At 40.0% G+C, this 23,575-nt stretch overlaps 1 protein-coding gene across 1 annotated transcript; it reads right to left on the bottom strand.

Annotated features, from left to right (window-relative positions):
* Window positions 1-975: 975 nt before the first annotated feature.
* drd2l (dopamine receptor D2 like) lies at window positions 976-19,083 on the bottom strand (the record flags this gene model as incomplete). The annotated part of the gene is made up of 8 exons (XM_083919025.1): window positions 18,973-19,083; window positions 9,679-10,074; window positions 7,877-7,986; window positions 5,467-5,603; window positions 3,950-4,167; window positions 3,039-3,122; window positions 2,498-2,852; window positions 976-1,172 (listed from the first exon to the last, which is right to left on the bottom strand). The coding sequence occupies exons 2-8, from the start codon at window positions 10,045-10,047 to the stop codon at window positions 976-978; spliced, it is 1,470 nt and encodes a 489-aa protein (XP_083775151.1). The 5' UTR covers window positions 10,048-10,074; window positions 18,973-19,083.
* Window positions 19,084-23,575: the final 4,492 nt, after the last annotated feature.

Below are 23,575 nucleotides of genomic sequence, written 5' to 3' on the forward strand. Positions count from 1 at the left end.
CTTGTAGTTGTACTTCATTCATGCATTGCACTAATTTGTACTATATTTGTAGAAATACATATATATATCCTGAGCATTTTGGGTAAAAAGAGAACTCCTTTGGGATGAATGCATTTAACAAAGTTAACAAAATCAGTGAAATGTTTATTATTATTATTATCAGTGGTTTGTACAATGCTTGCAATCGCTCTTCTAGCCCATTAGAACGATTATTTACAATACCACATTTTACAAGCATGCACACTTATTTCAAGCAACATAAAGTACACGTCAGGTTGGTTAAAAGGTGTCTTCACTGTCGGCTGATTTTGAATGTGCGCTCAATCACCAGATCAAAAATTCCTCTTGATGTAACTTCAGTGGGGTTTTGTGGGTTTCAGTGGGTTTCACTATGAGAACGCTCGAGCCCTGGGCATGAGAGTAAAAACAACAAAAAACTTTCATCAACGTCTCTTTTTCTCTTTGCCTTGACTCGCTCCAGTCCTTCTTTGAAAGATGAGCACATGCGCACCAATAACGAGATGCTGTTTGTCAAGATTACAAGAAAACACAACAGAGAAAGTCTGACACAAGTATTGGAAAAACAGTCACGTCTCAGGGAGTCTTTCAGTCTGGGTGTTGTGGAGACATCAGTCCTCACATTTTCCCTTTTACTGTATGTACACAACGCAGTGCACGTCTTCTTTTCCACAAATATCTCCAGCCCGGTTTGTTTGTGCTCTTGCAGCTGTCTTTTACTTGTCACACACCCTTTTCTTTTGATCGTCTGGAAATGTTTTTGTCTGCTGTATGCCATGTTTTCTGTCCTTCAGTTTTCTCTGAGTGGCTGGTAACATTTCTCTCGTCTTTAATTTCCCAGGAAGTTTTGACTACTCAACTCATCAGTCATCCACTCTGTTGTCTCATACTCAAACTTATGTCTCTCACCTCTGATCTCAAACCAGCGTCTGTAAACGTCAGGATGTTTTTCAGCTCTCAGCAGTGCAGGATCTTGATGAAAGCTTTGCGAAACTCGATGTTGAAAGTGGTATAGATGACAGGGTTGACGGCGCTGTTGAGGTATCCCAGCCAGGTAACAGCGCTGTACAGCGACGGCGAGATGCAGCAGCTCCTGCAGTGGGCCTTCAGCACGTGGGTCAGGAAGAAAGGCAGCCAGCAGATGATGAAAACACCTTGGAAACAAGGACAGGCAGTGGATTAGAGGATGAATGGTATATAGCGCTACATATACAATGTCTATAGGGGTGTGATTAGTGAAATATTCTGCCTTCTACATTTGCACAGAACCATGACACTGCTCAAAAAAATACATAAATCAATCGATAGAGAGCTTCAGTCAATTCCAACTTAAGTGTAACAGCAGCACATTAATCATAGATCAGTTGGGGTACGTGAGAAACACAATACAGCGAGGTGAAAAGCCATAAATTATGGTGCTATTGATGATTTGACAGATATGACTATGTGTCTCTTGACTGAAAGTCTCACTGAAAGTAAAACATTCATCTAGAATAGGCTCATTGTTTTAATCTTTTACCATTTTTTACAGGAATATAATTTTAAAGCTCCCACATTGTAAAAAATGAGCTCTCCATGTATTTTTTAATTATAAAGCAGTCGAGGTGTTGTATAAATACTGCAAAACTATCAAAACATCCGAGCCACAGAGGAATGCCCACAGTCCATATTCAGAAACTGTGCCTTTAAACGAGCTGTCGGGACTTCTGTACGGTTGTGATGTCATAGCTGTACTATATAGAGATAGAAAGTGCTGCTACAGTGATGTTACAGTCATTCCCTGCTACAATGATGTTGCAGAGACGGAGAGACCGCAGATGTGGAAGACCCTGAACACACCTGTTAAGTATATGTGGGCAGGCCTCATGTGTTTGTCTCATGTTGCGGACCCTTAAAAACGCTGACCAATCAGAGCAGACTGGGCTTTTTCAAACGGGGGGTCTTAAAGAGACAGGCACTTAAACGCAGCGTTTCAGACAGAGGGTGAATACAGGTTTATTCAGACAGACAGTATAATAAAGAGTTTTTTGAACATTAAAGTACGTAAACATGCTTGTGAAAACACAAAAAAACAAGTAAAAATGTGTTTGTCCTTATTTAGCCAAAGGTTGTTGTGTTCCTTGCTACAAGAAGACACTGACAATAAAACACAGGATGCCCTTGTGAGCACAGCTTACAAAGTGTGTTGGATTATAAAAAAAAGTTAAAAATAGATAGAAAAGAAGAACCTCTACTGAAGTGTTTTCTTATCAAAGATCTTAATAACTCAGATTTTTGTATCAAATGTGGAAGGTAATGTGAGGTGGATTTAACAAATTACAGTTATGTCAATATATGTGCACAGAGATATATGAAACATCCCCACATAATATAAGACCGGCGTGAATATTATAAAAATGATCTGTTTGTTTATGTACGTATGTGTACATGGTCTAAAGATGAGGACCTCATCAGTCACCCTGTACTACCCTCTGCTCACCGAGCACAATAGCGAGCATCTGTGTCGCCTTCCGCTCCTTCTGCTGTGACAGCCTCCCCCTCACCCTCTCCTTGGTGATGCTCCATTTCTCTCTCCCTTCGCTGCGCTCCCTCCATCCCTCACGGCCCTTCATGCCGCCCTCGAGGGTAGGGGGGCGAGGCATCAGGGCCGATCGTGTCACGGTGGAGGGAAGAACCGGAGCAGGTCCGACTGAAATAGCCAGGGAGATCCTGCCCCGTCCCGAGTGGGAGGAGGTTTGGGGAGCAGGAGGAGGAGCTAGGCTCTGCTCGGTCTGTGGCAGGAACTGACCGGGCTCCACTTCGAGGGGGTGAACCACCGCCTCTTTCACCAGGGTCTGACATACAGAGAGGGAGGTAAGCGTTGTAAAGACGAAACAAAAGCAAAGAAACAAGGATGTGAGAAGGAGAAAGGATAACAGGGAGCAAGCAGATCATCTCTTGAGAGGCAACAGATTGTAAAAACAACAACAACCAAGTGACAGTGAAGAGAGAGTGGCCATTTGTGATGCTGAGAAACTCACCACTTTCTTGCGCTGTGGGCCTGCGGTGGCTGGCCTCAGGATCAGAGTGCACAGCTTCACATCCTCTGGTTGTGTACACTTATTCTGAAAGGGAAAGAGGCAGCACATTAAATAACTTCTTTGGAAAAGCCCACCAGGGACTGAATTTTTGAAGTTGCAGCCGATATCGCTGGGCAAAAAAGAAAAGGGATTTAAATACATTTGCTGCATCTCTTTTAAAGCATGAACACAAACAAACATTTTAAATAAGAGTCCCTTAAATTAGTTTTTTTTTGTTACATTTAAGCCAAAATACACCAATATCAAGACATCTGTTATTAACTTAAAACAGCTAATATGGTGAACATGTGGACATGAGGACAGCAGTGAAAAGACATGTCAAGATATCTCTGTTCTTAATGACCTTAATGAACAGAGTTTGCTATAAATTCAACAAAAGACTCATATTTGTTTTGTCCTTTTGTGTCCACTACTTGAAATAGGGATCTACTAACCAATTGTGTGCAGCCAAACTTTGTTCAAAACCACATCACTGTATTTTAGATTCTAGAAGAGATCCTGAAGTTTCTCAAAACACCATATGTTCAACTGGATTTTGGAGAAATTACACACAAGACATCTAGACTATTTGTGGTTCACGGAACTGAGACTTGGATCTGAGTATTTAATTCAGTGTAAACATCTTATAGATTCAAAGAAGAGCTGGAAACAAGCTGACATGGAATATATGAAAGCAAACACTCAATTTTGATTGATTATGGACTTCATCTCAACTTTTAGGGTGGTAAAATCAATGTTGGTGCAGGTCAGTGGGTCATCATCTCTCTAAGGGAAAAGGGAGAACACAGACAAAAAGTCTGTAAAATGAATCATCAGAACACTTCAGTCGACGTCCAAATTTACGAGTCTACCTTCCTGTGACGGTGACCTTCTCCCGCCTCGGCTCCACCTTGTGCGTGCGGGCAGTGTCTGCGAGGCGGGGCGGTGCGCCTGCCTCGCTTGCGCAGCACCAAGCAGATCTGCGCGTACACCAGCAACGTTACAATGAAGGGAACATAGAAGGAGGCCACAGATGAGTACACCACGAAGGCCGGATCGGCAAAGCTGCACGTGGTGCCTTCCCAGGTGGCTAATGCAGAGAGGAAAATGACCATTACACAATTTTACTATAAGCAGGCCCTTACTGAGACGAGTGAAACAGTTCCAGTCATTCAGTGTCTTGCCATGTTTGGGACCCACAACTGAGGCTGTAAACTCTCAAATAACTTCTTGTTTGGGAATATTACCCAATGGTCTGTTTATCTATGCTAAGGGTTATTTAAATCTGAAGTCTGCTGACTTGGTGCATGTTCAGGTCTGTTGAATGACTAGAAGCGTGGGATTTGTTTACTGTCTCATCAAAGACTTATAATCATATTCGGGCACTGATGGATCAAGACATTGCAGAGTACATGTATAAGTAAGTGTGGTATATATATAAAAAAAGGTGTATGCTGCTCTGTTAGTGAGTTAAATTGCACCTTGCTTAGCAGAATACTAAGTTAAGAAAACATCCTAACAGCTGCGTCCTTAACTAGCAATGAGGGACCCAATCTTGCATTTCCAAATTAGCATTAATTAACTTAACATGCATTAGTGTGAAACAGGCCAAAAGGCGCTATTTAATACCATACAGCAACGCTAAATACAGGCTGAAACCAAATACATTTTTCTTATAGTAGATGCTGCAACAAGACTCTTTAATGTAAGTGAAAAGGAGGATCCAAAAATTATTTCTTGAATAAAAAATCCTTCCCCCCCAAAAAACTCTTGTGTGGTTGTTTAGTAATTATTGGTGGCATTGTTCGTTAAAAGACAATTAAGGATCATACTCCGCTAGTCACGTGACATTTTCCTGAGTTCAAACTGCATTAAAAATGTCAGTTGAGACACATATTGCAATATGTACATGTCCAAAGTATGCTCTTAAAACCTGAATAATGTCGGCATGTCCCACAGGTCTTAATTGGGAGATGCTACATTTGGAATATGCTGTGTACCTGACCCATATTCAGTTCACAGTATTGCCATATTGGAATAATAGTGCAATATTAATGTGCATTTAAAAGTAGACAGTGAGGACTATTGAGTGAAGTGCATTCAATTGAATTGAATTCAATTTTATTTAAAGGGCCAAATCATAACAAAAGTTATCTCAGGACACTTTACAGAGTAGGTAAAGAGTCAAGACCACACTCTATGACTTATTTATGATTTACATAGACCCAACAATTCCCCCGTAGAGTACGGTGGCAATGAAAACCTTCCCTATAACAGACAGGAATGTCAGACAGACCCAGCTCTGTGGAGGACGGACATGTGTCATGCACATCACCTGAACTATTAAGTGTGGAGTGAGATGAGAGGAGGGATCAGATGTAGCTGTTACCAGAATTGTTGAGTCCAAACAGTAAAGGGCAGGAGATGGCGAAAGAGAGGAACCACACAACAGAAATCATCACTGCCACCCTCCTCCTCGAACTGTATCTGGTGTTGTAGAGCATCGGCATGGCCACAGCTGTGTATCTACAATAGTACACACACACACACACACACACACACACACACACACACACACACACACACACACACACACACACACACACACACACACACACACACACACACACACACACACACACACACACACACACACACACACACACACACACACACACACACACACACACACACACACACACACACACACACACACACACACACACACACACACAAACACACACACACACACAATTACAAACAAAGATGAATAAAGCATACAAAACATTAGCATGCCTCTCTCACACTCAGTCATGGTGCCAAGTAGAGAGCAGACATACTGATGCTTCTTCAGACTTCATTATCCCGTCGACATGTTCACACATATTTCAAAGTAAACTCACGCACCTGATACAGACCCAGACAAACAAATCCCCAGTTTCCCCTCAAACAGACAGACGCTGTCACTTCCTATTTCACATCTCACAAGGACACAAAGCACAAACCAGTGTGTCAAAACCAATTAGATTCGTCTGCTTAAAGTGCAGGTGCGTATACTGTAGTTGTATTAATAAATATATATATATATATATATATATATATATATATATATAGTAAATACATATAGTATGTTTATTACACTCAATATCAATATATCAATAATTACAACACACATTCACTGTGGAACGTTTTGAAGAGAACAGAAATTTGATCAATTGGAAAATAATATCCTATTATTAGACGGGTGCAAATACCTTGACTTTTCCTAAAAGGTAAGGTAGGTGACTTGACTTCAACTAAAACTTCGACTTGACCAAGAAAAAATGACTCCGACTCGACTTCCTTGAGACTTGAGTCACATGTCTGTTAAGAATATATCAGCTGAGTCCTGTAGGAGTAATTGTGACACTAATACAGGACTTTTTGTTCTAAAAAGGTACAGATTTCTATTTTGTAGACGTTTACAGCTACAGGACAAAAAGACAGTGACGCGGCTCTGTGAGGCTCTACCGTACAGCACATAAATGCTAACATCAGTGGACTAACATGGTCACGATGACAATGCTTCTGTTTCTAAACGAGATTTAAAAAAATGTATTACCAAGCTAAACTTACCTTATTCTCACTGGCTTAATTATCAGCTATTATGACTTTTTCTCGCGACCCGACCCCGGATAAGCGGATGAAGATGAGATGAGATGAGATGAGATTACTTTCTCTCATCAATATGCATCTAAATCCATACCTCTAATTAAAAAAAAAACTTAATGTGGGCTGTTTTTAAAGACACTGGAATAAACTTGAGACTAAATAAAACTTAAATATTTAAATCATTTAAATAAAAAAACAGGACTAGGAGCTATCTGGACAAACATTAGGGAGCAGTGTTAGTTCATGTTCTGTTTGTGTCAAACCACATGAAAACATATTTACTGATAAATACTGGAGATTAATTATACAGTAGAAACACTAAATGAGAGGATTTTATTTGGGTTTATGCTAATTTATCCAATTATTTTTTAGCACCCAGAGTTGGAGGACTGTGGATAAAAAGGACTAAGACTTCTACACTGTTGTGAACGTAATCACCCTCACATTAGAGTTGTCAGCACTTTAACCTTGTCACAATTTTATTTTAAATTGCTCGAGCATGAAGCCAAGACAACTCTCTAACGGCATTGTGTATTTTATTGTCTGCAGCTTGACAGAGCAATTAGACTCTATTCTCTTTAGTTATTGCACCAAACTACAAGAGTCTAAACTGGTCTAGCCTCAATGTGTCACTTTATCCGAGTAATTAGGGTGCAACTGCAGACGGCCTGCCCGCTGGGTGTCTGGTCAACTCCCCCTGGACCCTTGAAGAGGGCATCAGGTGGAACACTCATCCAACACAGTCTCCCTGATCCATGAAGGACAAACTTTAATGACGGCAGAGGACGTTGTCATAAAAGACACAGTGGAAGCCTGTCATTTCCTGCTGAAGGACAAACAGATGACTACAGTATGCAGGGTTTCTGTCCTGCTGCTTTGTGACAGCTGGGTGACGGATGCATTTTTACATTTTTAAGGGGTTATTAGTGTTATTGCAGGCTCATTTGTTTCGCCTGACCATCCAGATCAAAGTCAGGAGAAGTAAAGAAATCACAACTTTTCTCAAATTGGAAGAAAATAGAGAAAGACGCTCTGAGTAGGAGTGTGTTATAAGTTCAATAAATAAAAGGACAGAATAGAAGAAAAGAGAAATACGCTCAGTAAAAGTGAGTAAACTAAAGGGTGAAGTAAAAGGGAAGAGGAAGAACCTGTCGATGCTGATGGCGCAGAGGTTGAGGATGCTGGCGGTGCACATCATGACGTCCAGAGTGAGCAGTATGTCACAGTGGATGAGGCTGAAGCGCCACTCTCCCACCACCTTCAACAAAACAAACACCTTTTCACGTTTTCATTCAAAACCTCTGTACTTTCCAATGGCTTTAATTTTGACACTCATTTTGTTCGATATAAGATGTTTTATTACTGGTGGAGCAGCATTAATATTAACCAGGCTGGTTAACTCAGGCGACCTTCATAATTAATTAAATTTCTTCTTCACTGTAGGCTATAATGATTTGTTTCTGAGGCGACTCCATTAACCCCCAAATAATTTAAATATTTTATGTTATCTTCAATATTACATAAAGATAATGGGTTTATGTATAAAAAACATGAAATATTCAGTCTATGAGATATTGTTTTTATTAGAAAGCCACCTAAAGGCCTTTACAGAGCTCAAATAATTAGTAATTAAGACTAATAAACATATTTTAAATGAGTCTGCAGCATTTTGATAAGTGATTAATAATTTGAAGCATTTATTGTGCAAAGAATGCCAAACAGTGGCTCGCTCCATCTCCTAAAAGGCGATGACTTGCTGCTTTCCTCCGTCTTATGTGAGAGTAAACTAATCATCTCTGGGTTTTGGTCTGTTTGACAAAATGATTATCTGAGTACGTCGCCTGAGGCTCTGGGAAACTGTGAGTTGCTGTGGGAGTAGATACGATAATGTGCAGGATACAGCACAGGGCACAGGAACGATTCATTATAATGCAGACAACAAGCTGGCAGTTAAGATCATTATTGCAGAACTATTATATTATATTATATACATGTATACATAAAATTGTGCTGGCTGTTTATAATTTAATTCAACCTTGCAATAAATGCACTGTCTTCCTGTAACCATATGCCTTAAACAGTGTCAAATACAGCACATTTAACGCCTCAACTCGACACGTTTCTCCTGGTCCGTCTTCAAGCTGTGTGGTTTGGTAGATGAAAAAATCTTTGGGTTTTCGACTGACAAAACAACCAACTGTGTTTTTCACCATTAATTAATCTCCTGATTGTTTTGTAGTGTAATTGATTAAGAAATGTCAGAAAAGAGTAAAAAATGTTGCCTAAACCTAACCAAGTAGATTTGTTGCTTAAACCTAACCAAGTAGTTTTGTTGCCTAAAACTAACCAAGCAGATTTGTTGCCCGAGCTTCACCATGAAGTTTTGGATGCCTAAACTTAACCAAACTGTGAAAATACTAAAGTTTCATGTGGGATTTGAAAACCCAGGCCTCTTTGGTGTAAGTCCAGTTTTTAACCGACTCACCCATAGTTACGGTACTTTCCATTGCTGCTCTTTGTACTACTAGAAGGCGCTGGATAAGGGGTCTGGTGTAAATATCCCAATCACTGCCTTTTGGCTCTTCTCCCCCTGAGTGCAATAGACACTTTTTTATCTTGTGCACATTAATGAGAACATCCCCGTCAGGACTAAAGGGGCTCTATGGAAAATAACACTAAAGCTGAATTCTCTCCATTATATAGTGGCTGTGTACATCTGAATTGGTTTTAAACTCATAAACGTATAGTAAATTATGTTGCATGCACAATATAATCAAGTATCAACTTTGGGGTAGTAGTAGGTTGCATGTGATTCAATTGAATATTTAGAGAAACAACAATAATGCATAATGTTATCCGCTTTTAGTTCCAACTGCATCAAGCTGAGGGTGTTTATTTTGTCAGAGAATTGATTATGCAGAAACAAAATAAATAAGGAGAGCACACACACCTCCAGGTAGACGCCCCAGGGCATGACGAGCGTGGCCAGCAGCAGGTCGGACACAGCCAGCGAGACGATTAGGTAGTTGGTGGTGGTTTGCAGAGCCCGTTCCCGCGATACCGCTATGCATACCAGCACGTTACCGAACACCACGCAGAAGATCAGGAGCACCAGCAGCACCGCATAGAAGTTGTACGGAGGAGAGGAGGCTGATGAAAAGCTGGAGCAGTTAGAGGACGCCAGTGAGGAGGAGGACGTGGGGAAGGATATGGGGGAGTATGAAGGGTCATGTGTGACAAAGAAGGAGATGTTTTGCTCAGAGGAGGAGAGAAGGAAGGAGGGATGGGAGGTCTCATCTGTCTCGTTGAGCGAAGTCATGATCTTGCTCCAGTGGACATGGTCAGGCTGGAAATTGATGAAACAAACACAAGAAAGAAAATTAATGACCCTGGGCCCGTTCATGGCTCGCTGTGTACCCAATCTAGCTTTTCACAATAGATTCAACAAAGATTGGCGTCCGACAACGGAGAAAGATACAGTATCACTGACTGAAGCAGAGATTAAATATCTCTACAGGGTCTTCTTGGCACCTGGGGCTCTGGGATTCAAAGGAGCTCACTCATATTCATGAGATGGAACTACTGTCACTGTCACTACGACTGTGTGTGTGGGATCAGTGGAAGAGTGGGTCGTCCTCCATTCGAAAGATTGGCGGTTTGATCCCCGCCTCTCCCGGTCCACATGTCGAAGTGTCCTTGGGCAAGACACTGAACCCTGAATTGCTCCCCGTGCTGCGCATGGGTGTGTAAATGTGGTGTGAATGGTTACATTAGATTAGATGGTAGATATCCACTGCCATCAGTGTGAATGCCCGTGTGAATGGGTGAATGTGACAAACACCTTGAAACCGCTTTGAGTAGTCAGAAGACTAGAAAGGCGCTATATAAGTACAAGTCCATTTACTACCTTTTCACAAAGTCTGTTTCATTGATTAAACTTAAGGGTACCTTTAACCTGCATACTTAGTTCTTTGTATCTATCACTTTTTATTAATCTCTGTGCTTTATTGCATTTATTATTCACTGACTACTGTCTGTTTGCCAAATTGTCACTTGGGGCTATTAAAGCTTAACTCTAATCCACGGGTTACATGTGGCAATTGATGCCAAATAATCGGTTTAACTCAATTTGAATAGTGAGCTAAGGACAATCAGTTCTCCTGGCTAATAAAAAAGCAGAAGGCAGGTTTTTTACAGAGTAGTTTTGGGGGTAAACAAGCGTTTGAGAATACAGATGGGCCGTGGAGAAATTGATTACACTGGAGGAGCTGTTTAATCATTTTTTCCCTGACATATTAAAACCTTCTTTTCTTCACCATGACAACTTTTTGATTCTAAAAACGAGCGTCAAACCCAGGCTGACCACAGCCTCTGTTCTGCATGAAGAAGCAAAGTACAAACATTTACAGCAACGTGTGAAGTCTGCCGAGGGGGGAAGTGCGTGATACTCACAAGAGTTGATTTTAAATGAAGTATCATTTTAGATTTCTGTGGAAAATTTAGGAGATATAGGACATTTAGAGAACTGCAGACATGCTTTTTTTTGTGTTTTTTGAACATCTAAAACCAAATGGACTACAATTTTTGCCTCTCATGTAGTGTTAGTGTGTTAGTGTATGTGTATGTCTTTGTGTATCTCTGTGTGTATATTTGTGGGGGTGGGAGGTTGTTGTTGTTCATGTTTTGTTTTGTTTTTTGTTTTGCTTTGATTTTCTGTTGTGCACTTTGTGCTACTGTAAAAGTATAAAAAGTGCCTTAAAAACAAAGATTGATTTGATTTGATTTGACTGATGCAACCTATGGCCAATCAACGGCAGCAATCAAGGACACTTCGACGTGTGGACAGGAGGAGCTGGGGATCGAACAGCCAACCCTGCAATCAAAGGACAATACTGTACACCCTGAGCAAAGAGCAAACAATGAGGAGGTGTTCGTTTGAGAGTACAGCATCTTTTGTACAACCTCTTCTTGTCCAAAACATACATCTCTTGATATTTGTCAGACCACAAGTAAAGCAAAATGTGTGAGGTTGCTTTTGATGCAGCATTCACAAAGATTTACTTAGGGAGGTAAGACAGATGATATATAGAGAGAAACACCAAAAACCCATGATTTATAATAAACCATCAGAGGAACACATCAAATTCCTGCTTAAGCCACTACTGAAGGGCATTCATGTTTCTGCAGAGAGGAGACATGATGAGGATATGTGAGAACTTTTCTTCCCCTCTCTTATCTCTCCATCCCTCTGCTCCCTCCAACACACTCCAACAACCAGGCTGCATAACAGCATGCAAAAAGCGGCATACAATATTTATCAGCGACAGGAAGTTGAAACGGACTGGCGGTATCTCTCCTGTATGAACTTGCCTGTCAGTCGCAAGGTCATGAATAAATTCAGTAAGGATTTTGCCGCCACCAATCACGCCATACTAACCACCATGTGCATCACACCCTTACAGTAAACATCATCCGTCTTCTTCTGGCCCTGACCTGTGATCTGCATTGCTGTTCAACACATGTGCAAGATGAGTTGAGCCTAACAAATCAATAATCCATCACCGCCCGTTGAGCTCGCAACAGCGGCCACAGCACCTCACGTTATCCCTAGTGACACATATAATGATTTCACAGGGTTAAATATTGATTTGATTCAGTGGGTGACTTACACAGACATTATCAAGGGGATTGCGAGGTGAGGCCAAGCGCTATAGGAGGCAGCAGCTTGAAGGGGAGGGACGGGGTCCACATGGAGAAGCTCGTTTCGTTTCTCTGTGAAGGGAAGTGTGCGGCCACTGGAGTGTCCCTCACTGAATCGTTGGGCAGCTAACGGCTTATGTGTGTTGCTTTAAAAACTCGAATAAATGAACTAGAAAGTCCTCTGAGTGGGAAAACTCAGCCAGGATGCAAATTCTTGTGAACTGTAATCTGGATCTGCTCAAATCAAATCTACAGACAACAGGAAATCCAGAGCTTTTAAAGGACGGTCATTCGTGAGAAAATTGTCAAAAAATGTGTTCATCGAAACTGAATTAGAGCTGAAATTATTAGTGGATAAATGGATTAGTTGATCGATAGAAATCAATGTCTATTTGATGATGGATAAGCTGCTTGAGTCATTGTGTTTCTTTTATACAACACACATATATCTTTCGGTTTTGCACTGTTGGTCGGATAATAGAAGACTTTTGACATTTATCCTGAGTTGCACAACTAAATTAAATTGAAATGTTCACTAATTTGTGAGATATCGTGCTCAATAATAAGGTAAATAAACACCTTAGATATAAATGTTTTGGCATAAAAAATAAAACTAAGAAACTTTATTTCATTATAACTTCATTATAAATCAAGTTAGCCATTTGAGCCAATTTCTACCCACGAAATGTTGACATATCAACACCAGCATTAGTATGTTTCATCACAGTTCAGTTGTATCATTTAGTTTACGGCTCAGTGCAGTTCCCTTTTTAAATATCTGCCAAAATACTTCATAGGCAGCTCAAAAGATTTTGTCCTCTTTATATTCAATCATTCAATGAACAGAAATACACACACGGATCCAACTGAATGGGATAAAATGCCAGTAACTCTGACGCTCATTGAAGCAGAGACAAGGTTATAAAGAAGTGGTTGGCAAACAGTCTCTCAGAAAAGGGACCTTGCACAAATAAACAGTGTCGTCCTTTGATATTTTGTTTTTTTATAAATTAACTGGATACTGTATTTAAATCTGTTGGTCTTGCCAGACTTGGCATATTTAGTGCTGGTCTCTTGGTCAGTGTTTCCAGTCCACCACATTTGTGCACTCGATGTCTCTGCCCATAAATGATCATTTTAAAGGGTGAAGTATTCCTGGAAGGTGGTTCCCATTATAAACATACTGTTTCACTCGATTAGCAGAGTGACACCTGGGGTTTTATTGATTGGAAGGGGAATGATGTATTTAATATCAGTTTATTGATTTCCTTTAAAAAAACAGGTGCGATGATCCCTGCTGTGAGAAGTCAATTGAGTTCCACACATGCGCACCAAAATAAAGCTGTATTAGTGCATCCAAGCGTTTCATATGTTCAGTTATCATTAATGTAATTTATTCCCTTACATGCATGATTAAGGAAAATAAAGTTTTGGAGAAACATGGATGAGATGCTCCCAAACTATTATGGAAGGAACCGAATGTGTTAAACTGCAAATGTACAAAAAGACAAAAACCTTCTCAGTGAGGTAATGTGGTGGAAGACCAGCGGATGGAGGCAGGGTTGGAAATTATTATTTTCTTGTTACCAACAAAGCGGAGTGCTAATTAAAGATTTTTCTACTTGACTAACTTTAATCCGAGCACAAGTTGCCGTACCCTAACTAAACATATTAAATCGTAATTACATTGCAAGGCAGTTAAGGAAAAGCTTTAAGAAAGTATCCACTTTGTGCCGCGGGAGCGTGTCCACAATATGTCCCCTGCATTTCTGAGTTCACTTATCAAACTTTCACGACACTGTCTCGTCCAAGCAACAGGCGACATAGTGAGACACTGTATCGCTCCATGCTTAAAGCAGTAATTCGGATGCAACTCCACTGGCGCTGTTGCTCATTACAGCCTTAATTTACTTTGTACAGATTCACATTCATTAGCAAAGTCTAATTTGAGTCTGAGCTACGGAGAGCAATAACATCACTCAGGAACTCACAGAGAAAGAAACTAATTGAAGTTGAGGAAATGAGGTTGCATGCAAAAGCGAGGTCGTATTTTGAGAGATGGAAAAACTTGGAAGACACAGACGTCCTAAACAGAAACTGACAAATGTTTAATTACGCAGATACTCTTCTGCTTATTTTTAATTAAAGAAATCTCTGAAAGCGGCACATCGGTCAAGCTTTGTAATCGATTCTATTCATTCTAGTGATTCTGCAGCAGCTATTACTCCCGATGTTTTGTCGGGAAACAGCCACTCGTGCTTTAATAAGTCGTTTTGAACTCTAGATGACCTTTGTCTGGAAACAAAGAGCTCAGTCAGAAGGTCAATAGTCACTTCATCACACCAACTACTGCCTCAAGTTGTACCTCTGCTTCATCATTTGTCATTCTGGACCACAAATCTGATTTTAATTTAGAAATGACACAAGTTGGTCTTTGTTGGAAATGTGTTTCTCTATATTGTGCACTCCTGGATGAAAAAATATGTCTGCCAAAGATAAGAGTGTAAATTGAAAGAATGCTGTGCACACTTGCCCAAGAATGAAAAGAAAACAACAAAGCTATGCCCCGGGATCATATTGACGTCATGCATTGTGATTTTTCTAATATTAAGAAGTAATCTTCTCTTTTTTTAACCTGCGAGGAACAAGCTTATCACCTCGCTTTGTGTAACAGCATCACAGTTTCTTGTCTTATTTGATTTGATTATGAACTGATTCCTGTGATCCTGTGTTGTCATCTGTCACAAATCTCCCTTCAATATCATCCTCCAGCCTCCACCCCTCTGTCCTTTCCTCTCATCTCCTTCTCCCCTTGTCTAGTCCACGGTTTCTCCTCTTCTAAAGCTCCTCTTGGGAGACACTTGACAGGTCTATTATGCGCTATGGCTCCTTTGCCCCCGAACACCACTGGGGGAAAAAAGGAGAACAACACAGGATTTTAAATTTTGCCCCGTCTCCACTAAGGCTACGTGTTGCCCTGTGATAAATCTTTCATATCTTTCACTGAGAAGCAGGAATGAGTCGCGGCCACTGGGAATGATGTGGATGTTCAGCTGCAGTATAATCAGCTCTCTGCTGAGTTTAGGACCAAATTTATTCACGGTTGCCTCACACTTCTCAACCCCATTTCCACTCTCTATCACTCCCAGAACACCTCATGTTCCCCTTTTTGACAGTTTTTAATGAGCAGCCAGTGACTTTCACATAGAAATGTAATAACAGGGCTGTATATTCTGGGAAATGCACAAGACGTCGCAAGTTTATTTTGCCCCCCCCCAAAAAAAAAAGATGGCAATGGGCCTGTTTTGCTGAGCAATCAACCAAGCAATGGGAGACAGCGACGTCTCCTCATGGCTGAAATATTTTGTCATGTAAGAGCAAGACAGACATTTGGATCACGAGCAGGTAATCAGAACAGCTGCTGAATGATGCCCCCCCCAATGACTTATGCTGTGCTTTGGGACACCTCATACTACACCTACAGTACTTGACTTCTAATCTCAGTAAGGTAGACTGAGTATATTTAACACATAGAGCAGGTGTCTGCACACTTAGATGTGTAATATGAGTAAACAAGTTGATTGTTATTTTTTGGATTAGGGCCATTTGCCTCGTGACAGTGTCACAAACAAACAAAAAACAGAGTGCATGCAGTTTTGGGAAGATGCTTTTGATAGTATTGAACATCATGTACCTTACGCTGATAAACATTTCCCCATAATTCATCAATCTTTTGTGGTTTCTTTGTTCAAAAATATATTAGATTGTAATAAATTATAGAATAAATGACTTACAATTTACGTATTAATTACAATTTTGTTGTTTTTACTAGTTAAGTTTAGGGCTAAGGTGGTTGAGAAATGTCATGTCATGTAATTTTGGATCATTTGTTATCATTAAACTGTTATATTTTATCAGATCGAAGGACATAGGAAAAAATGTTAATAAACAATCGGCATGCTATATCCTCTGCCCTGATTTCTAAAGATCGGCATCAGCAAAAGAAAAAACCCGTATCAGTCGAGCGCTAAGTGAGTGAGAAGGAGACAGAAATTAAACACAAAAAATAAAGTTAAAATGTTGTGTTGAGCCAGGCACACCAATTTAATCAAAGATGATTAAATACAGAGGAATGCAGAGCGGGAGCGAGGATCCACTCTCTGACATGGTGTTTTATTTTATAATAACATGTAAAAATTAATTAAAAAGCACCAGCAACTGATTAACAGAGCAGAGAGGGAATCCTTCCAACACAGAGTCACAGGAGGACACCTCCACCCGGGGGCGACCAACCACAAACATCTTTAATTCAAGAAGCAATGTTTGCATCGTCTCCATCTTCTATTTCAAATGAGCGACTTGCAGCTTTTGGAAATCAGTTTCCGAAGTAATGAGTGATGAGTGCACAGGCTTGAAATGAAATCACCGTAGGAATTAAACCAACACGCAGACCGTCGAGGAAAAAGAGCTTCAGTGCGGTTTGTCTGATAAGAGATAAATAACAGCAAAGCCGGTGTAATTCTGTCTTTTTTTCCTGAAGAATTTATCACATAGCACAGATGGTAGAACATTCAAGATGTCGGTATGATCAGGCTTGGCTGCTATTTACACACATCTCACTACCAAGTAAGTTAATTTTTCCCCTAAAGCGCACATTTCAGTCTATTCAGGGGGTTTCATTGTTTCATTTAACTGCACTTCATTATCAGAACGCCTCCAAACACAATGACACTTTGCAGCTGTTGCCACAAGAGGGTATCACAAATGAGAACTTCATAAAAATACATTGTATTAGCGGTTTCTTCGATTTTAAGAGGCTTTTATTTCATAAAGGAGTCCCGATGGATACTTTTCCTCAAAACAAAATCAGGCTATAAGATGGAAACGCCTTTAAAAGCCTCTCTACAGGAACATAATCAGATCAAGGCGAGTGATAAAATAAAATAAAAAACTCTTGAGGAATTTCAGGGACAGAGGTTAAATATAATACTTTTGGTTCATAGGTCGAATAATAAACATTTGGAAACCCCTCTACACATCCTCTGCACACATTTGAGCAGAAAAATGAGGTGCACTGCTCATATCCACCTCAGTCTGTATCATAAATATAACATATACTAGCTGTTTAAATGTTTGTTAAGCAATGTTTTACCATGGAATATGGATTTATGCTGTTATTATCTAGGTTATGGTTTCATTTAGGTATTTATTGTCTATGTTTTGGCATCAGCTTTGGTTGATTTGAGAATTGAAGCAACAATATGTCAGTGACATCTGTTCTACACTGCATTAAATATAACATAACATATACTAGCTGTTTAAATGTTTGTTGCCTCTTGTTTTATTATGGAATATGGGCTTATGCTGTTTTTACCTAGATTATGGTTTCATTTAGATATTTATTGTCTATGTTTTGGCATCAGCTTTGAGAATTGAACCTACAATATGTTAATGATATCTGTTCTACACTGCATTCAATAAAATATAACATATACTAACTGTTTAAATGTTTGGTAACCTTGTTTTATCATGGAGAATATGGGTTTGTGCTGTTTTTACCTAGCTTATGGGTTCATTTGGGTATTTATTGTCTATGTTTTGGCATCAGCTTTGGTTGGTTTGAGAAGTAAACCTACAATATGTCAATGACATCTGTTCTACACTGCATTAAATATAATATATACTAGCTGTTTAAATGTTTGTTAAGCATTGTTTTATTATGGAGAATATGGGTTTGTGCTGTTTTTACCTAGCTTATGGTTTCATTTAGGTATTTATTGTCTATGTTTTGGCATCAGCTTTGGTTGATTTGAGAATTGAAGCTACAATATGTCAGTGACATCTGTTCTACACTGCATTAAATAAACTATAACATATACTAGCTGTTGAAATGTTTGTTAAGTATTGTTTTATTATGGAATATGGGTTTGTGCTGTTTTTATCTAGCTTATGGTTTCATTTAGGTATTTATTGTCTATGTTTTGGCATCAGCTTTGAGAATTGAACCTACAATATGTCAGTGACATCTGTTCTACACTGCATTAATATAACATATACTAGCTGTTTAAATGTTTGTTAAGCATTGTTTTATTATGGAGAATATGGGCTTATGCTGTTTTTATCTAGGTTATGGGTTCATTTAGGTATTTATTGTCTATGTTTTGGCATCAGCTTGAGAATTGAACCTACAATATGTCAGTGACACTGCAGCCTATATTCATCAGGGTCAACTACAATTTATCAATGACAAATGTGATAAATAATACATTGTATATGCTCACTTTCTTGAATGCTCAGTTTGAATGCAGTACTATGATCGTAGTCTTTAAAAAGTGCAAGATCCAAAACCAAAAAAAGAAGAATAGACACAATCATGCCAGCAGAAACTTCTCAATCTTTCCACAAATGCCAGCAGGAAAAAGCTCCAACAAATCCCCTTATTAAAGATAATTAGAAGTCACAGCAGCAAGTGAACCCCCAACAGAGACAATGAATAGGATCAGAGTTTAATCAAGCTCTTCTTTAAAGCGTTTAAATCACTTACCCTCTCCCGGCTGAGCTGCTCATTCAGGTCCGCTGTCCTCTCAGGAACACCGGGAGACAAAGTGGCTGCGGAGTCCCGACTAACCGTTCACGACCGAACCGCCCACCATGACCTCAGTCAGTCAGTCAGTGTACTGTCCGCACACACAGGCTTGTTTCTCGGTCATACTTCCCTTTAACTCAAGCCGGTGTTCGTCGGTAGAGCCAGGGGGAGACTGAGCCGCCGAAGACGACGACGGTGATGGAAGTAGTTGGACGAGGGGAGGAGAAGGGGAGGTTTCATTCACAGTTTATACTTTAAAAAATCCCCAGGGCAGCGGGCAGAAATGTTGTGACGCTATTGGCTGGACTTAAGACCCCCCAAAAAAGTCTAAATATACACATAAAAGTCATAGTTCGACAGTTGTCATATTTGTCAACTATTAAGCAATTTAGCTTAGTAAAAGACCGGAAACAGCTAGCTAGGGGGTCAATTAGCGTTCTGGTGGCTCTGCTGGTTGCCAGGCAACAGCTCAGAACCAAAATGGTCATGGTGGGTTTTTTACATTTCCATCTAAAAAGTGTTAAAATAATAATAAAAACATTTTTTTTTTTTTATAATTTTATGGTAGGGAACGGTTAAAAAATGCACTGTGGTATGATGGATTTTAAAATAAATGGAAATTATTCATATTTCATTATTATATTATTAATAAAACTGCTTTTCATATAAATACATATAAACATATATATATATATATATAGCTCCGTAGTCACTGATGCTGAGTAAAATAGTTTTGTATTGTGTTTATATATAAATATATATATAAATATATATATATATATATATATATATATATATATATATATATATATATATATATAGCTCCGTAGTCACTGATGCTGAGTAAAATTGTTCTGTATTGTGTTTGTGTATATATATATATATATATATATATACAAACACAATACATTTATGAAGAAAGATTTTATGACAAAGCAATAAGCAGAACATCTTCAGAATGTAAAATCCCCGCCTGACATAACGCCCTGATGCAATAGTGTGCAGATGTGTTGTCAAGTTTTCCATTTACTGTGATGGATAACTTTTAATGGGGACATTAAAAAAAGCTCCACAGATGTTATTCCTTTTGGAGTCGAACAGGAGCAAATGAGTCCATATGGCAAAACTGATTTCAAGACATTGCGTAAAAAACTGTCACAGCTGTCACAATTAACAATTATTCAAAGAGAAATCTCAGCGGTGCCCTTCAAGCCGCTTGATGCTCACCATCACTGATAGCTGGGGCCAAAGGGAAATCCTCAATTGAAGAGAAGAAAGTGATTAACGTACATTTACTACTTAGTACTGTACTGTCCACAATTCTGAGGTTCTTGTACTCCATTTTACTCTAAACTTCTACTCCACTGCATTTCAGAGGCTCGTACTTTTTACTCTACTACACTTGCTGAAACACTCAAGTAAGTGACTTATATTAATGCATCAATAATTACAATATTAAACTGAAATGGGCCATTCTGCATGACTTGTTACCTTAGGTATTTATACCATGTATTCTAAAGTTCATACTTTTGTACTTTTACTCAAGTGAAACTTTGAATGCATGATTTTTTCTCTTGTGATATCTCGTTCAAAAGAATGGGACAGACGTGAGGTTACAGTGACCTTAACCGTTGACCACCAACATCTAATCACGTCATCCTTAGGTGAAAGTGGACCTTTTTTTAGGCCAAATTTCAAGAAAATCCCTCCAGGTGTTGGAATGGGACGGATGGGCGGACAACCCAAACACGTTACACCTTCAACCCCGGCTATCGCCTCTGCGGAGACACTATTTTTTTTAAAAAAAGGGCCACACTTCTTCAGTCTAGACAGGTTTGCAGTGTTTGACCTTACACAACCCTTGAAACACCTCAGGCCCTCAGGTTTTCCTCATTTGAATTTACAGGAGCATCTGAACTTTCCAGAGGCAAATAATGGAGCTCTCAGGGGCACAATACATCAACTGAACCTTTGATTGAATGGATCTAATAATCCAGGTTACGCATGAGGTCAGCCTATGCGTAACCTTTCATCAATACCGCACCGTAATTAAAATTCGGTATGAAAAACCTTTCACTTTCCCTTTTAAAATCATGCGGTACCTGCATGATGATGTTGGATGACAGAATCAGGAGCAACTCACTTTTGATCGAAGCTGAGTAAAATAGTTCTGGCACAAAAGTAAGCTTGATCCCAAAACACTGAACGCAAATTTCTAATCAGCCAATCACATGGCAGCAACTCAATACATTTAGGCATGTAGACGTGGTGAAGACGATCTGCTGCAGTTCAAACTGAGCATCAGAACGGGAAGAAAGGTGATTTAAGTGACTTTGAACGTGGCATGGTTGTTGGTGCCAGACGGGCTGGTCTGAGTATTTCACAAACTGCTGATCTACTGGGATTTTCACACACAACCATCTCTAGGGTTTACAGAGAATGGTCCCAAAAAGAGAAAATATCCAGTGATTGATGCCAGAGGTCAGAGGAGAATGGTCAGACTGGTTCGAGCTGATAGAAAGGCAACAGTAACTCAAATATCCACTCGTTACAACAGAGGTATGCAGAAGAGCATCTGTGAACACACAACACATCGAACCTGATTGGCTACAGCAGCAGAAGAACACGCAGAGTGCCACTCCTGTCAGCTAAAAACAGGAAACTGAGGCTACAATTCGCACAGGCTCGCTAAAACTGGACAATAGAAGATTGGAAAACGTTGCCTGGTCTGATGAGTCTCAGAATTTTGCGTCAACAACATGAAAGCATGGATCCATCCTGCCTTGTATCAACGGTTTAGACTGGTGGTGGTGTTGGTGGTGTAATGGTGTGGGGGATATTTTCTTGGCACACTTTGGGCCCATTAGTACCAATTGAGCATCGTGTCAACGCCACAGCCGACCTGAGCATTGTTCTTGACCATGTCCATCCCTTTATGACCAGTGTACCCATCTTCTGATGGCTACTTCCAGCTGTTCTTAGCTGACAGGAGCGGCACCCGGTGTGTTCTTCTGCTGCTGTAGCCCATCCCTCTCAAGGTTCAGCGTGATGCGTGTTCACAGATGCTCTTCTGCATAGCGCTGTTGTAATGAGTGGTTATTTGAGTTGCTGTTGCCTTTCTATCAGCTCAAACCCGTCCGACCATTCTCCTCTGACCTCTGGCTTCAACAAGGCTTTTGCGCCCACAGAACTGCCGCTACTTCCATGTCATAAAGCGCCAATCCTCTCAGACTGGTTTCTTGAACATGACAATGAGTTCACTGTACTCAAATGGCCTCCACAGTCACCAGATCTCAATTCAATAGAGCACCTTTGGGATGTGCTGGAACGGGAGATTCGCATCGTGGACGTGCAGCCGACAAATCTGCAGCAACTGCATGATGCGATCATGTCAATATGGACCAAACTCTCTGAGGAATGTTGAGAGTTTGGCCGGTGAGTGTAAGTTGCACCAAGTATCAGCCCTTCACCTTATGAGTGCCTATAAAAAGTATTTAACGCATTTAGAAATGTTCCCGTTTACGGTTGTGCTAAAATACTGAATAGAAGTAGATTTAATGACCAACACATACAACTATTTGAAGATCAAATGAAATGCATATCTATGAAAAAGGCTATAATCTAAATTCTAAAGTGAAATTTACTTTTGCACAAGTATTATTCACCCCCTCTAAGTCAGTACCGTAGGACGATCAACATGATGACTAGAAAGAAGAGGGGGAAAAAACAAATCTTATTATAATTAAAGGAAAACATCCATCAGTTGAAGACAGTGATGAGGATTACAACTACAGTCAAATACTATCTGGCTGTCTCAGCAGTCAGCCAAAGTAATGGCTAAGATTCCCAGGAGACATAAAAATGCAAAGAGCAAGGAATAAATCTGAGAGAAGAGATCAAGGTGGCAACAATAAGGTGGAAACTCTAATGTTTGAACACAGGTGACTTGTCACATGGGACCATTTGAAAGCAGCCCATCCTCTCTGCTGTCTTGACGACAGATACGCATTTAAATGAAACATGGCATTGTGTCAGGATGACGACGTTAGCAGCTGTAAATTTTCCAGACCTAAGTGGATTTGACCTTGCGTTGTCCCTTTTATGAAAATCAAATCAGCGCCCGGTGGTATAAACATGCCTCTCACTTATCCCAAAAATGCATCCAAACTTCCCATCTTTTCTGCAGCTTCCCTTCCCTGTAACCGCCCCTCCCCACTTCTGCCTGTCTCACATCCACATTCCAGCTTTCTAATCCCCTTGACTCAAGAGCAGCAGACAAGTGGCTCCGGAGGCGCAAAGCAGGACGAGAAGTAAATAAGAGAGAGGAGAAAGGGGCTGGAGATGAGAGGAGTGAAAAGGAAGAGAGTGCCTCTCGAGCTGCAAACACAGAGTAAGACATAGGAACAGATGAGGGCAGGTAAGTCCAGAGACGGTTTGCTGAATAAAAATTAGATCAATATTGTTGATTTAAAATCATTTTTTTTTTATTTAGACAAATTAATTAAGTAGTATAAGAACATCAGAAAAAAAAATGTTTAAGATACAAACGTAAAGAAGCCGC

This window comes from Echiichthys vipera (assembly GCF_963691815.1).
Source record: "Echiichthys vipera genome assembly, chromosome: 8".
Lineage (NCBI taxonomy): Eukaryota > Metazoa > Chordata > Actinopteri > Perciformes > Trachinidae > Echiichthys > Echiichthys vipera.